The sequence below is a fragment of the Pimephales promelas genome, chromosome 3 (assembly GCF_988280905.1).
Source record: "Pimephales promelas chromosome 3, fPimPro1.hap1.1, whole genome shotgun sequence".
Classification (NCBI taxonomy): Eukaryota; Metazoa; Chordata; class Actinopteri; order Cypriniformes; family Leuciscidae; genus Pimephales; species Pimephales promelas.
In genome coordinates, this window is record NC_142771.1 from 29586836 (window position 1) to 29603988 (window position 17153).

Here is a 17153-nt window from a genome sequence, read left to right on the forward strand (position 1 = left end):
TGTGGACTTTATTTACCAATAAATAACATATTGAGATGCAAATCTGAATTTTCAGCATCATTACCCCAGTCTTCAGCGTCATGATCCCCAGAAATTATTCTAATATGCTGATTTGATGCTCAAGAAACATTTCTAATTATTATCAATGTTGAAAACAGTTGTGCTGCTTTTTGTGTAAACCAAATGTATTTTCTTTGATGAAACTAAAGTTCAAAACAGATTAAAAAATAGATTTGTAACAATTTAAAAGTCCACTTTTGATCAGTTTAATGCGTCCTTAGAAATATTCAGTTAAAAGTAGGCAATTAATTTCCTTTTTAACACTTATTTTGTATTCAGGTCCATTTTGAACTGGAAGAGGCACACTACATAATTTTTAGTTCAGAAATTTTTTAAGTGTACTGTCCTTTTTTTTTATAAAAAAAATATAACCATTTAAGCTAATGCTTTTGGGCTGCAATTGGTTTATAAACATGCCAGTGCATACACAGACACAATAATCCTGAGATTAAAATATAAAATGATAAACAAATGAATGGCTTAATGTGTTTGAAGAGCAAAAGTAGACCAACATATTTTAAGTTTAAATAAGGAAAGAGATAAAAGAAAAAGTGCACATTTCACTTTGCTGCCACCTATTGATGAATCATTGCAGAATAAAAATGACATTAAAGCTGTTTATTATAATTTTTCCATAATAAAGTAAATTTACTTATATATATATATATATATATATTCCTGATTCACTTTTTTTTGCTGTAGCTCTGTGACATTTGTCATTTCAAAGAATTTCTTCAATTTAATTTAATAAAAAGGGGGTAAATGAAGTAATGGTAAAAACATTCAAAACCTTTGTGCATTCACTCATTATTCATTAATGATAAGTATGACTATTTTATAGCCTAAGCTTCTATTCCACTGGGTCCAAACAGACCCTGGAATGCTAAAAGTGTGTTTTATGCATTAGGAGGAAAAAATGAAATCTTTCTGATCCCAAACTATCCTATTACAAGGACTTGAATTTTTATCTATTCAGAAATAATAAAAACCGCAACTGACCAATCAGAATTAAACATTCCATATATAGCCATATGCTATTCTGATTATTTGTTTATATTTATATATTTGTTGAATTGAATTGTGCAACTGCATGCATTATTCATTGCATTGTAGCTATAATAAGTGCATGCAGAATCATTAAGTGCTCTAAAGCAGGTTTCCTTTAATAAAGCGATAATGAAAGCTTGACAGCTGGAGGCTGTAGACCGATACAAACGCGCTGTGTGGGAGGGAGAATGACAGCGGCTCTGTGGCTCTTCACCTTGGCAAGGAGGATATTTACACCGGAGAACATCACCGCACGTATGATGAAAATACTTTCGGAGTAAAGAAGTGTTGTGGTCACATCGAATAACATGCGGATAAGGGAGGAAAGAGACATTTAATTGTTCGGGGGTAAGATTTAACCTGTTGTCTTTCTGATAACTGTATCGCTTTTGTCTCTAAATGATGCATGAGCGCTGCTAGATGAATAATGGAAAAAATGCTGCGATTTGATTGTGTGACTATAACAAGTCCCGTGAGAGCAATAGAAAGCAGCCTACCGTAGTGTTGTGAGATTTTCTCGCAGGATGGTATGTTTTGAAAAGAAGAAAGTGATTATATTAGTGCTCACTGAAAGGCGTCGTTGCTGTTTTTTGTGTGTGCCACATTTCTAAATTATGTTGGACTACTAAGTGCACGATTAGTTCATTTAGTTTTCATACTTCGTTTGTATTTAGACTTAGACTTATTGGGTTTTTTTCATAACACAAATTTCAGAGATTAACTTGTGCTAAACACACAACAACAATATGCTATCACAACAAAGCACGCGAGCATCAGGTCCTTTGATTGTTCCTCTTCATTTGTCTGCGTTCATCAGCCCATTTTCTATATTTTTGCCTCCGCATTATTTTGGAAAGCTTTTATACATGTCTACATATTAATTTCCTTGTTTGTGCTCATCATTATCATCAAGCCTATTGAAAATGACTGTAAATAAGCGGAGTAAAATGAGCCTGACAGTTCGTTCAGGAGCAGGTGTTGCTCTGTGCTTTTAATTTGCATGTTTCAGCACTGTTGACATACAGGCTATCTTAGTTAAACAGCATAAGCCACTATGAGACTATATGCTACATGACAGCTTGGTGGATGTGGTCTTTGTGTTTGGTTACAAAGTCGTACTGTGTAAATTATTGACAACGAACAATTCCATTTGGTTTGTTCATCACTCACTCAATGCAACACAGACAGAAAACTGGAAAAGGCACAAAATGTGTCAGTGACGTAACACTGATATCAAAGATTGCTTTTCTTTTGATCCAGTCATAGCTAGCCTCCTTCAAAGGACGCACTGGCAGATTTCCAAGATGAGGAAGATTTCAGTAGCACAACCAACAGTGGCATCTTGGCCAAGGCTCTGCTTGCTGGAAGTGCCTAATTTGCATTAACAGAATAGATTTTTTGAGATAGCCTACTGTCCCTTCCTAAAATAGAACACATAGGGATGCAATATATCCCTTGACAAGTCATCAGTAATGATGCACACATATGCATATGAAAACAGATATAAAGTACACATTACTTGGACTTGCACAAAGGCATACAACATAGCCAAAAGTGAAATGTCACATATGGTTGACTTAACAGAAAGTGGCTTGAGGCTGCTCTTCACATGCTTTTATTACACTTGTTCAGTCGCTAGAGCCAATTTGACATCACAGGCCCCTTTCATCTCAACTGATAATGCCTATAATAATGCCCATAATGCATGTATTGAACTTTATTTACATCAGGAATATGTGCAAAATAAAAACACAAAATACATATAACTATCTTTTTGTTTATTTTTTGAAGGTATTGCTAAGATTGATCAGAATTTCATCACCTTGTGTGATTCTGTTACATGGGACTTTGTATCATTAAAAGACTTTAAAATGAAATATCTTTGCTGTACTTTTTTAGGTTGATTAAAAATCTAGATATTTATAGTTTTGTATGTAATGTGTTGCATTTAAAGGAGAACTCCGGCGCAAAATGAACATTTGGTCTAATAAAACATTGGTACCTAGTCAATCGTTCTCTGAGATTTGTTTTCATGATAATCGAATGTAAAGAGTTTTATCTCTAAAAACTGTTTAGCGTATAACGCTAGTATATGGGGCATAGAGTAATGAAAAAGAAATCGCTAGTTTATACTAAAAAGGCTCAAAATAGCCCCACACTAACACAGTAACATAATGAGAGTCCATACATGCAAAACGAAGCATTGAGAACTTTGTAAGTGTACAGACCATTTAATAAGAAGATATTTTATAAAGACAGTCCACTTCGTGTATACAGACAGGAGCCATCTTAGAAAATAGTCTCGATAAGTCGATCCCCGAACGCCGTTCATACATTTCAGAAGTTCGCTGAACTTCATACAGTTCAGATCACTCAGCAAGTCGTTCCAAGATGGCTTCTATCTGTATTCGCGAAGTGATCTGTCTTTTTTAAAGTCTTCTTATTAAACGGTTTGTACACTTACAAAGTTCTCAATGCTTCGTTTTGCATGTATGGACCCTCATTATGTTACTGTGTTAGTGTGGGGCTATTTTGAGCCTTGTTAGTGGTATAAACTAGCGATTTCTTTTTACTTAGTAAATGCCCCCAGTACTAGCATTATACGGTAGACAGTTTTTAGAGATAAAACTCTTTACATTCGATTATCATGAAAACAAATCTATTATTATTATTAGACCAAAGGTTCATATTGCGCCGGAGTTCTCCTTTAATCTGTTTTGTAAGATGCTGGCACATGAATTTTCTTACACATTAACTTTCACATGAACTTTCATCCTCTTACAGATCATATTTATTGTTAAAAAAAAGGCCTTTTTGAAAGACATCTCGGGGACTATGGGCTCAAAAGGAGTAGAGAGACGTAAACAGGCCACCCCTGGCCAGACCCCCGAGGGCAATGTGGTGATGAGCTTCAGTTTCGAAAGCTATCAGCTGGAGGAAGAGGACTGCCAGGTGAAAGACATCTCTGATAAAGGAGTGCTGGCCCTTTCAGAACCTGGTGAGTCTCTGCTGCATATGATGTGCCTCAATGTGAGATTGTCATCTGAGTCACTAAGGATGAAGACTCACCTTGGTTGGAAAGGGTACATTACTTGGCATGTACGCTAGGTCTAATCATGTTAGGTGGAGAGTCTGTTGTCCCCACATGTTGTCTGGTTACAAAGGTCATGCTTATTAAATCAGTAGATCAGGAGAACAGGTTACTCCATGATCTTTGGTAAAAGCTAAACATATAATAAGTTATATTTTACATTCAAAGCACTAAAGACAGCAAGAGGCACAAAAGTGCTTCCATCAATCAGTTCCTCGCCCAGTGAGAGAGAGAGAGAGAGAGCAAAATGTCAAATGTCTCATACATATGCATACATATACTTCAAAGAGACTGCAGACAGGCTGGGAGCCAAATATTTAAAATGCATATATTTTGAAATGTCACAAAAATAAAACTTAGATGGGACAGTGTTTCTAACTGTGACTTGTTGTTTGCGCATATAAATGTGTGTGATTTCTGTGCATAGTGTTTGAAGAACCTATTCCAGACGACCGTTACCATGGGATCTATTTTGCCATGCTCCTGGCTGGAGTGGGCTTCCTGCTGCCTTACAATAGCTTCATTACAGATGTTGACTACCTGCATCATAAATTTCAAGGTACTCCATTATATTTATGGCTCGTGACTTACCAAAACTGTGAACTGAATGAATTCACTTGATTTATGTTAATTATTGTGACTCAGGGATCCCAGGAATACTCTTTTGTCCACTGTAGTGGACATTCAAATTTCTCTGACGCCACTTTTACTTGGTCTTTAAAAATAACTGACATTAATTTGGAGATCACATTTAGCACTCTTATATGATGATATTTTGTAATTATCATTTAAATTGGACTCATTTTCTAATTTTTTTGCAATGAATCAACATCTCAGGAAAATCTAATGGGGTTTCTAATCAAAATATGACTTTCTGTTACAAAACAGGGCATTGATTTCATACATGTCCATTGTATTGGACACCAGGCATTATCAGGCATGTTGGGAGACACATAGAGAATAGCGAAATAATAATTATGTGTCAGTATTAGATATTATTATGAAAATGTTGCCAATTATTACTCCCATTACTACATTTCTTTTTTCATCACATGTTGCCCCAAGAACACATTAATATGCAAATTAGATACATACAATGTATAAATACATGGGTTTTGAATGGGTCATTTTACTCACATATTGCATAAAGTAAAATAGTATATCAGTTAAATTTGGTCAATTTGGTTTAAAAAAAATCCTGAAAACCTAAAAATTGATTGGTGAATGGGAAAAAATCTTATTGTTTTTGCCTATACATGTCATTTTATTTTTTAAGTGGAGTCCTGGTGTCCACTACAGAGCCATAGCATAACATTTTAATAAAATATATTTAAAAATCCATTTGTTTCTTATGCTCTAAACAACGGAATGACGTGGACAAAAATGCTAAATTACAGCTATATAAAATATATCTGTTATATATGCTAAATATATACATTTTTGTTTTTACAAATGTCTGTACACAGTAGTATATTATAAGATATTATATATATATATATATATATATATATATATATATATATATATAACATTTTGGGGTCAGTATGATTTTTTAAAAAGAAAATCATACTTTATTCAGGAATTAAATTGAACAAAAAACAATAAAGACATTTATAATGTCACAAATAAATGCTGTTTTTTTTTACTTTCTATTTATTTATAGAATCCTGAAATAATGCATCACTGCTTCCTTTTCACAGAAATAATAAGCAGCACAACTGTTTTCAGCAGTGACATTAACAACAAATATATTAAAATAGAGAAAATTTATCTAAATGTCTTTTTACTGTAATTTTGAACAATTACATGCAGCCTCAGAGAGCAAAAATCATACTGACCCCAAATGTTTAAACTACTGTAGACTGTAAATATAATAAAAATTGTGAATTTTGATGAATTTTAAATATAAAACAAATGATCAGCAGAAGGTACAACTTGCAACTCAGGTTGTAAATGGGTTATTATTTCTTCCACAGCTCCTTAGGTTAACATTTTAATCTCACGATAACTGTTAACTTGTTGTGATTATGATTTTTCTTTTAAAACAAATCCAAAAAGTCTCAAACATCTGATTATGTTAATATTTCAGGTCTGATATCTGAAAATGCATGAATCTTCTCTTTGTGGTTCGTGCATTCAATTTGGAAGTCATGTCCTCTGTCTTCTGTGCCCTTCAGGAACATCTATCGTGTTTGACATGGGTTTAACATATATTCTAGTGGCCCTAGTGGCCGTGATCCTAAACAATGTCCTGGTGGAGATGCTGAGCCTGCACACCAGGATCACTGTGGGTGAGTCTGTTTATCTAGAGAACAAAGGGATGGGGGAGGAGGCCGCTGATCGACCTGAGACAGCTGATGGCCTGAGGGGAAAGCTGCGTCACTCATCTGAACCTGAAGAATAACACTCGCAAAATACTGTGAAATGCATCACATATAATGGAAACCGGAGAAAAACAAAGGGAAAGTGCTTGATAATGACAGCACAAAAACACACACTGCCACAAACCCTTCACTATGACCATCCAGAATGGGAGCAATCTGGAAATAATGAATGCTTTTAAAGAAATAGTTCAGTATTTCATGCTTTTAAAGAAATAGTTTGCCCCCCTGGAGGGGCCGAATAGTGCTAGATTGTGCTACCACCAACAGCACTATATTGGTTATGGGTGTTAATAAAGCCTCAAACCACATGAATATGATTCTGGTAGTACAATCTGAGAGGTAGCATTTTTCACTATCGAATTCTGCTACCCACTGTTTTAATGGGAGGTAGAGGGTAACACAAATCATCAGAACACCTGCCAATACACAACATGTTTTTTTCCTTTCCACAACTCTAGTTTTACGTTGTCTTTCAATGTAAACACATGCTAGTCTTTAACCATTGCGCTCACATCTTTTCATGCATGACTCAAGTTAAAATAAGTTTAAAGTTGGCACGGAAGTTGAGATTGTCATTTTTTTCGTATGTCCGACTGAAACGGCTTCTGAAATGAGAAAAAAATGTAGGATGGGGCTTGATTTCGTCCTTCGGGAATTGATTGGATCGTTGGAGGTTGGGCTTTGCAAAGTAAATGGAGGCAGATTTGAATGCCAGCAAATGCCAGTTTACATTCAGTCTGAGAGATGGTGCACCGATAGCCACACCCACATCGGATCTGGCCACACCCTTTCACCATGGCACGTGACCGAAAGAGAAGAGAGGTTGTTTCGAGGGGTTGAGGGAAGGGTAATGTATTTGATTAAAGATTACCGGGATAAGGGTACATGAATTCAAAAAAAAAAATAATGAAGTGCACAGATAAATCCTTCATAATAAACACTACAATATTACATATAAAAAGAAGATTTGTCAAATTTGATTTTGTGTCGACTTTAACTTTTAAAAAACCACTTCTCTAGGCTGTGCATATTTTACTCTCAACTGTCCCGTGTCTCTGTGTAAATGCCCCCTATGCCCTTTTTTTTATTCTTCTGTGGAACACACAAGATGAAAATTTGAAAAATGTCTCAGTTTTCATCTTTCCAGAGATGGAATGACCCTTTAACTATTGCATTACTTTTATGAAGTTTTATTACTGATGATAAAGTATTATGTTTACAATCCGTTTATTTCACGAAGTTTAGTTTAAAATAAAAATAAATTAAGCTAAATTCATGAAATTACTCTAAGCACCTGACAGAATCCTTTAAAGGTTCTATAGAGAACCTTTTCTTCTAAGAGTAGGGTTAGTAGGGTCTTCTAAGAGTAGTTTTTTTGTTTTGGACCCCATTAACTTTCATTACATATTATTACTAAGACATTTTTCAAAATGAATTTTTGTGTTCCACAGAAGAAAGAAAGTCATACAAGTTTGAAACGTTAGGGTGAGTCAGTGATTTTTGGGTAAACTCCCTTTAAGAGCCCTCCAAAACCAAATCAGGCCTGTTAAAACATCTACTATGAAATATTCAATGATATTACTTCCCAAAATAGTTTGATTTTGAGCTGTGCTTTATCAGATTTGTTTATATCCGAGTTGATCTTTTGCAGGTTACCTCTTTGCACTTGGACCTCTGTTTTTTGTCACTATTTTTGATGTGTGGCTGGAGAAGTTCAGCACAAAACAGGCGTATGTCATCAATCTGATGTCTATGGGCACTGTGGCGTTTGGATGCACAGGTATTTTCCTTTCCGCAGAGTCATGTTGGGCTGAGTTAGGCTCAGAACATTGTGTTCTCAAACATGTCCCTCCATAACAGTCTTTTTTACGCTGTTGTGTCTCCAGTGCAGCAGTCCAGTTTCTATGGATACATGGGGATGCTTCCCAAGCGCTACACACAGGGCGTGATGACCGGAGAGAGTAAGAGGCTTTTTGTCATCAAATGTGATCATGAAAACCATGAAAAACCATGATGTTTGGGCAAAAACAAGATTCTCATTGTTTGTTTTTTGTTTTGTGTGTGTGTAGGCACGGCAGGAGTAATCATTTCACTCAGCCGAATCTTCACCAAACTACTGATCAAAAACGAAAGGGAGAACACCATCATCTTCTTCGTCATTTCCATCTGTATGGTGCTGGTTTGTTTTGTCCTGCACATGCTGGTGCGACGGACACGTTTTGTCCAATACTACACGAATCTGGCACGACAGGGCCTGTCCCATGCCAAAGACCACTCACACCATGGAACCCAGTACCAGGTCCACCATGATGTAATTACAGAAGAAGTAAGATTTGTAAGTTTTGCATGTCAAATGTGAGAAGGACATATTAAGATGAACCTGTTTGCGGCCTTTATCCAATAGTGATTCTGTTATTGTTCTGAACTAGCAAATGGCATTTTCACCACATCTAAAAAAAAAAATGAGATTAAAAAAAATTGAAGAGTCTCAGACTCCTTGATGTCTTTAAGGCTAACTTTTTATGAATTGTAAATAACACATTTTTTTACAGCTTTACTGGCAATGATACACATTATAAACATACATTAACATTAACGTCTATTTTGTATTGATATAAATATATTAATAAGTAAATTATAAAATGAAAACATTAAAAATACAATTTGTACATATTAGCTATATAATACATCATAATCTAACAATATATAAAAAATATATTAAATGCAATTTGCTAAAATATACATAATACATAAATTAAATGTACTTTTTTATTTAAGTAGCTTATTTCAAGCATGATGTTCACTAATGTTTACTTCTTTGTACTTAATTCCAAGTGCACGAACTATTCTTTTATTTTAAGTTTAAGTTTTATTTTAAGATTAAAAGTGTGGAACAAGGGTAAAACAATGAAATATATATCCGACAGAATCCAAAATAGAAGCTTAGCTAAATTAAAATGTTTATTAGAAAGTGAAAGGTTGATGTGTCTGTAGTCATCAAACCTGTATAAGCAACTATAAGACGAGCAGGGTTAAAGCCCGTTCACATCACAACTATAACGATAACAATATCCAGTGAATGAATGATTAAAACATTGAAAGCCAATCTGAATCTTGCTGATTTAAAGAGCTTGAGCATTTAAAGCACGACAATAGCAGACAATAATCGTCAGCTGTAGTGGACACTAATATAGTTATCTTTATAGTTATCGTTAGTTGTGAACCAACCCAGTCATATGGTTTGAGTGTGTCCACAATGTGCTCTTTCTCATACTTTTGCTTTAAGTGTTTTTGTCTTAAGTGTAATTACTGCTGTCCAGTCCAACATCGGAGGTCTGTTTTTGCAGGCAAAAGTCCCAAAGACCTCTGTGTAAATTAAACAAATCTTCTCTGCATACTCAGGAGTGTTTTCTGTAAAATCACATATAACGTCATTTTATTTGTGCCGGTCAGTGCTCTGAGACTGAGAAGGAGACAGAGAGCATGATTTAAGTGCTCACTGCTTATGGGCAGAGTAATATATGAATGCACTTCAGAGTAACCTCATGTTTTTCCTGTGGGTGACAGACTGAGCACTCAGCCGTTTCTCCCCGCAAGATTTCTTCATAAATTCCTTGTTTAGAAATCCTAAATTATTGCTAGTGGGATTTCTATCCTAAATTCTCCATGAATGTATTTTCTAAGAATCAAAACTGGATTCCCTATTTTTATTTATATTATTAATAATTTCTTACATTTATATTATTTTTTATTAGTGTTTGATCCAGTATTTAGAATTGGTCCAAATTCAATTTATGAGAAAATAATTAATAAACAATTAAATTAAAGTTTTTTTTTTTTTTTTGTCTGGCCAGGATTCACGGCTGGTTTTTAAAGTATAGCAAAGACAAAATGCCCCAAAATGAGGCTGTATTTGTATCTTAAAGATTTGTATCTTATTTTTGATATATGAAATGCTCTTCTATGCTAGAGCTTAAAGGTGTAGCTAGCTACTCTGAAGGGGTATTTCTCCTGAGCAGTTCCCTGTCTGTGCTGCCGTAGGACCCAAATGCTCTTGTTTTATTCTCAGCAAATTAAGGAGAGTGGTTTTACTAGCTCAGCCAGAGACTTAATCAAGTAATGGTCCTCCTCACAAAGGCCCTGCAGAAATGCAAGTTCATCAAGAGAAGAATTACAAATTCATTGCACGCTCTTACAGAGTTGCAGTGACCTGCTTGATGTGTTCGATTTTGCTACATGTATTAGTGAATGTATTAGCAAGGTTGCCATACTGAACTAAAAACAATTATTGATGGTCACTCCACTGTCCTATGCAGATATAATGTATTCAGTATGAATTGTTCAGATGTCCTGTCTGTTTTCAAGGGTAATGGTGCAGTGGGCTCCTCCCCAGCTGAAGACGGATGCACAGATTTTGCTGGAGGAAACACTTACATAAGATTTGACGTTCCCAAACCAAAGATTAAAAGGAGCTGGCCAGGCATCAAAGGTGTGATCTAATTTACAATACTTTATTTTATATATTACTCCTCATCCATGTTACAAAGAATGTATGATTTAGGGATGCATCAATATTACAATTCTATCCTAAATGGATTATTATATATTATTTTCATGTCTTGGCCAATAACTGAATGGTTGATATCAAAAACCTATATTATTTTGTCTAAATAAATAAAAATAAAACACTAAAATGGATTTTAAATACTACAAATTAATTAAGGCACAACACCATTATAATGTACAATTTGAAGTCATTTGGACTTCACCTCAAACGTAATGTTAAAATATAACTGTAAATGTGTAAATATATAAATGTAAATATATATGTAATATTTTCAGATAACTTATATGTTACTATTACCGATACATTGTGCATTCCTAATAAGCTAAAAGTTGCATATATTCTACCATTTAAAAGTTTAGGTACATTTTTGGTCACTTTTTGAATGAAGTCTCTTACGTTCACAATGGCTGAATTTATTTGTGACAGTAAAAAACATAATATTGTGAAATATTACTACAATTTAAAATGTATGTTTGTATGTAAATATATATTTAAAGTATAATTTATCCTTGTGATGGTAAACCTGAATTTTCAGCATCATTACTCCAGGGCCTAATGGAGTTTTGTACAGAGTTTTTTTTTTGTTGTTGTTGTTGTTGTTGTTGTTGTTGTTTGTTTTTGTTTTTTTAGTGTGCGTAACAAATTTAGTGAAAGTCTACTTTGAAGACTTGCAATTTAGATTCTCAACTCCAGAATTCAGCACTACATGGCAATGCTTAGAGGTCGGAATAATGGCAGGATGCACCATTTCTCCACTGGCTTTTACCATGGCAATGCAAGTAATCATTAGGGCCATTAAGATGGGTAGTAGGAGGAGAGCGTTTGGCTTCTGGGATGCGACTACCACCAATCAGAGCATACATGGATGACATGACAACCATGACTACAAAAGTAGCCTTCACTAATTGCAGTTACTGAGTAAGTTTACCAATAATATTGAATGGGGACGAATGCAACTTAAGCCCTCTAGTAGATAAAGCATTCTTCATTAATGGTGAGGCAATACCAACAGTTTCTGAGAAGCCAGTGAAGAGTCTTGGGAGATGGTACGATGGGGATCTAAAGGACACAGTTCGAGTGGGAGAAGTTAGATGACTTCAGTGGAAGGGTTAAAGAGCATAAACAGCTGTGCTCTACCAGGCAAACTAAAACTCTGGTGCTTTCATTGTGGTCTTCTGCCAAGGTTGCTGTGGCCACTGACTGTGTACGAGGTTTCTTTGACAACAGTGGATAAGCTGGAAGCGTTAATAAGTTCATACAGTTCATAGATCAGGAAATGGTTAGGAGTTCCACGTTGCCTCAGCAGACTGGGACTTTTTAGTAAAGGAATATTGCCGTTGTCTCTGCTTTACCCGAGGAGTTTAAGTGTGCCAAGGTCAGACTGGAAATGACCTTAGTAGAGTCATGTGACAAATGTGTAAGGGAGGCACCTGTGTAAAAAACTGGTAGAAAGTGGTCAGCAAAAAAATCTGTTGTAGAGGCAAAGGCTACCCTTCAAAATTGGTGATATTGTGGGACAGGTACAGCACTGAAGAGGGGGTTTTGGGCTCAGTTTAGCTCCTCCTAAATGGCACAAGGCAGGCCCAGCTCAAAGGAGGAAGCTAGTAGTCAACAAGGTGTGAAAGCAGGAGGAGAGGATGAGGTGTATAAAGGCCATTTCCCAAGCCAAGCAGGGAGAGTGGATGAGATGGGAGAGTGTGGAACAATGCAAGATGGGCTGGCAAGACCTTTGGTCAATGGAAGAGAGTAGGATCAGTTTCCTTATCAGGTCAACACATGATGTCCTCCCATCACCACAGAACCTAAACCTCTGGGTAGGGGAGGATCCCTCTTGTCCTTTGTGTTCATCACCTGCCACATTAAGGCACATTTTGAAAGAATGTAAGGTGGCTCTTAGCCAAGGTCGGTTTACTTGGCGCCATGACCAAGTACTGCGATGTCTGGCTTTAGCATTGGAAGGCAAGCGTAACATGACCAATAAGTTGCCACTTGTTCTAGCAAAACATTACACGCAGAAGACAATATTCCTCCGCCGGGTTTATCCAGTGGAAGTGGGTTGTCTAGGATTTGTGGCACACTCTACAACCCGGCTCCTCAGAGACGTCGGATTCAGTGGCCAAGAGTTGTGTCGCACAGTAAAGAACTTATCTGAAGCAGCAGAAAGGAGCAGCAACTGGCTGTGGTTGAGATGGAAAGATTATAGCTGACCATGTACAGGCCGCCACACTACGCTATGGTTTCGAAGAATTCTTGAAAAACTTGAAGAGTCTGTCGAATTATTTTTACAATTTGCATAGTTATCATAGTTATTACAATCCTGTGTGCTGTATTTTGCGTGAATGAGGATTTGTGTTGGACAGATATTGTTGTGTTTTGCAGTAGGTAGTAGGGAATCGTTGCAAGTCTTGCAACTGAACCTGTTTTAAAGACAACAGTGGGGCTTCGACAGCCTTAGTCAAGTGGGTTGGCTAGTATAGTTGGGTTGCGGTGAAATTGTGGCGTTAGAGATTGTGCTTAGGATATTGAGGTTTGGTCACATCAAGGGTTTATGCCACTGAACTACGAGTAAGGAGCAACCTCAGCAGCAGGAGGGATCTCAAGCACAATAGAAAGAAAGAAACGCTGATGTACAGGTCAGTTGGATGGAGGGGGTTGACTCGAGCCCTCTTGAGGTGTCGTGGCCTAGTCCAAGAAACACTGGACGGAAGGTGCCTACTTGAAGACAGACAGAAATGTACCCTACTCGGCTCAATCCAGACGGTTGTCATGCTGATCCGCTGAGGAGACCACACTGTGACCGCTCACCCCAGAGCCAGCATTGCAGCCGGTGCTGAAATATACTTCAGCCATTAACACCAGACACGGAAGGATATTCACATCACCATATGGAAGGTAGACTAAATTGATACACATAGGTAAAGCTACGTCTTAGTTGGTGTCAATCTTGGCGAAAGTACCTACTCTCGTGTAATGGAAATCAAACAATCCAGTCTTCAGTGTCACATGATCCTTCAGAAATCATTCTAATATGCTGATTTGCTGCTCAAGAAACATTTCTTATTATTATCAGTTTTTTTCAGGATACCTTTGATAGAAAGTTCTAAAGAACAGCATTTATTTGAAACATTAGAAATGGCTTTACTGTCACTTTTAATCTAATGCCTTCTTGCTGAATAAATCTTGCTGACCTCAAACCTTTGAGCGGTAGTGTAGTACTGTCAAAAGCACCTTCATGTTATTGGGTTAATCGAGCAATGACCTCCCTCTGTTGCAGACATGATCCTGCATCGTTATGTGGTTGCCAGGGTGATCTGGACTTACATGCTGTCTATTGCCGTCACTTACTTCATCACGTTGTGTCTTTTTCCTGGACTGGAATCTGAGATCAGGAATGTCACAATGGGGGAATGGCTGCCCATCCTGATCATGGCCATCTTCAACATATCCGACTTTGTGGGCAAAGTATGTTCAGAGACATGGACATAACAGAGTATTTGTTGCTTTGAACGTTCTCTGAAAGCATTCGATGTCTAATCTCGTCTATCCGTGTGTAGATCTTGGCAGCCATACCGTATGAATGGAACGGAACTCGTCTTCTCTTCTGCTCCTGTGTGCGAGTAGTTTTCATCCCTCTGTTCATCCTGTGTGTGTATCCCGCTCAGAAGCCCATCTTCAGCCACCCGACATGGCCTTGCATCTTCTCTCTCTTCATGGGCATAACTAATGGCTACTTTGGCAGTGTTCCCATGATTCATGCTGCAGGCAAGGTGGCACCTGAGCAGAGGGAGCTGGCAGGTAAATCTATCACTCCTTTTAGATTCATGGAGTATAAATGCAGATGAACAGGTGTTTGTATACAAGTCTAAACCTTCAGAAAGATGCATTTATAATCTCCTCTCTAGAGATGCAGCTGGCAGTACATTTAGTTTGGGGTTTTTTTGTCTCACAGGTAACATAATGACTGTGTCCTACATGACTGGACTGATGTTGGGCTCTGTGGTCGCCTATGCTGCCTACAGTTTCACCGCTTCAAGCTCCATCTTACACTCAGAGACTGGCTACAACTTCACCCAGGGGTACTAGTACCCTATAGTCCACGCCAAAAAAACATGTCTGTTCCTGTCATCAATCTCATCAGGCAGCACCTTTGCCACACTGTGTAGCAACTCCGCAGTTCCCATAAATCAGACCTCTGCTGCAGGCTTCTTTTGGCCCACCTGCAATGCTGTGTGCCTGTGAATGTAGTCAAATAGATGAAGAAACAAGCTTTGACACTGTAAAGAGTTATATATATATATATGTGTGTGTGTTCTAAGTTGTGTTGCCTCTTTTGTTCTCTGAAAGTGTTTTCTTCATGTTGCCAAATGTTCTTTTGACTGCGTTTTGGTTAAGATGCCAAATGTTAGTTGTGTGGTGATAAAGCTGGCACCACTGTGAAAATCACTGACTCCACATTTTGTGGTGTTATATGGTATTGACAGGCAAACATGAACGTACATTCTGACAGGACTGAGGAACTGTACTAGATGAGGGTCATTATGTCTAGATGCATGTAAAAGGGATTTGCTGAAAATAACATCATAGTCAGTGCAATGTGGATACTGGACCTTTTTGCTAAAGCTAACTGAATGTAAACATATCTAAATAAATGTTTTTTTTTTTCTTTGTAAACTTTCTTGCATTTTTCTTGTAGATTTTTTTTGTAAAGTTATCTTCATTTGGGGTGTGTGACAGTATTATTTTAAACTGCAGTCAAATCACCTGTTTATATAGTGCTTTATACAATACATATTGTTGCAAAGCAGCTTTACAGAGATAAACAGGAAAATATTGTTTCCATGAAAAGCAACAATGCTGTAACTACTAAAAAGACAATAGTGTCATTGTTCAGTTAAAGTCAATCTGGTGTTGATTCAGTTCTGTTTAATAGAGTAAAGTTCATCAATTATTATGGATTGAGTTAAATTCAACTAAAGCTCAGAGCTCTGCACTAAATAGTACTGTCATCTTAAAGCCCAGTTCAGTTATCATCGAATAATAGTATCAGTGCAGTCACTTCATTAATACTGCTGAATATTAAGTGTCTCTCTAACTAAACAAGCCAGAGGCAACTGGCATGTCTCCCAAACTCCATTGGTGACAGAAATGGAGAGAGAGAAAAACAACTTGGGAGAATCCAGGGGCAGGGCCTGTTCTCCTCTGGCCAAACGAACACACAAGGTATGATTGATTCCCGGGTGCATAATAAGTCAGATTGTGGATTGATGTCATTCGAAATCCTTACATGAAAGATTAACTGTAAGACTTAATAAACCTGATTATATTTTGCAGCTGTAGTTCACTTTATGACATTAGGCCTATACATTAAGAAAATGTAATGCTGCAAGCATATTTAAAGGGTCACTTCACCCATTTGCATTAAGCTTTGTATCTTTAGAAACCCAGTCATATTTTTGAATGGTCATGGTTTATTCCCTTATTTTCCCCTGAGATGGGAGAAATAAGGATTTAAGTGTTTTATTTCCTGCTTATCGTGACGTAAAAATCGTCATTTTGCGTCACGATAAGCAGGAAGTCACATTTCATTGAAATGTCAACAGACTACAATGATTAGCTCATTATTATTCAAGGGTGTGGCACCCACTCACCCACAGGCCTATTACAGATCAGTGGGTGGGACTTCACCTGAAATCAATATCCGCCATCTTATTTGGAAGCTAAGCTAACAAGCCCTGTGGAGATATGAAGTTATGATAATGGAAGAAACTAAATATGATATGGAAGAAGAGGGTTTTTGAAAGTCTGCTGCTTGAATCCGATGTTCGTGGCTATCTTTACGAGCTGCGGTATAGTTATATAGTTAGTTATAGCTGAGGCTGATGGAGGAGCAGGAGACGCCTGGACTGGGCCGAGCTCGGCGGCCTGCGGTTGCCTGTACTCTCGCTGCGTGTCACGGCCTACGGACACAGAGTCCGTCTGCTGCAGAGAATTTCAACGATGGCAA

At 37.1% G+C, this 17153-nt stretch overlaps 1 protein-coding gene across 2 annotated transcripts; it reads left to right on the forward strand.

Annotated features, from left to right (window-relative positions):
- The first annotated feature begins 1221 nt into the window (after window positions 1-1221).
- On the forward strand, window positions 1222-15819 carry slc29a4a (solute carrier family 29 member 4a). Of its 2 annotated transcripts, none has more exons than XM_039687532.2 (11): window positions 1222-1455; window positions 3892-4105; window positions 4626-4757; window positions 6376-6489; window positions 8234-8362; window positions 8469-8543; window positions 8652-8917; window positions 10948-11071; window positions 14424-14611; window positions 14704-14944; window positions 15099-15819. In XM_039687532.2, exons 2-11 carry the CDS (start codon window positions 3943-3945, stop codon window positions 15230-15232), a joined length of 1566 nt encoding a protein of 521 aa, XP_039543466.1. In that variant the 5' UTR covers window positions 1222-1455; window positions 3892-3942; the 3' UTR covers window positions 15233-15819. The 2 variants fall into 2 exon arrangements, with proteins under 2 accessions (XP_039543466.1, XP_039543468.1); XM_039687534.2 differs by having other exon boundaries at window positions 1223-1455; window positions 8652-8908.
- The last annotated feature ends 1334 nt before the right edge of the window (window positions 15820-17153 follow it).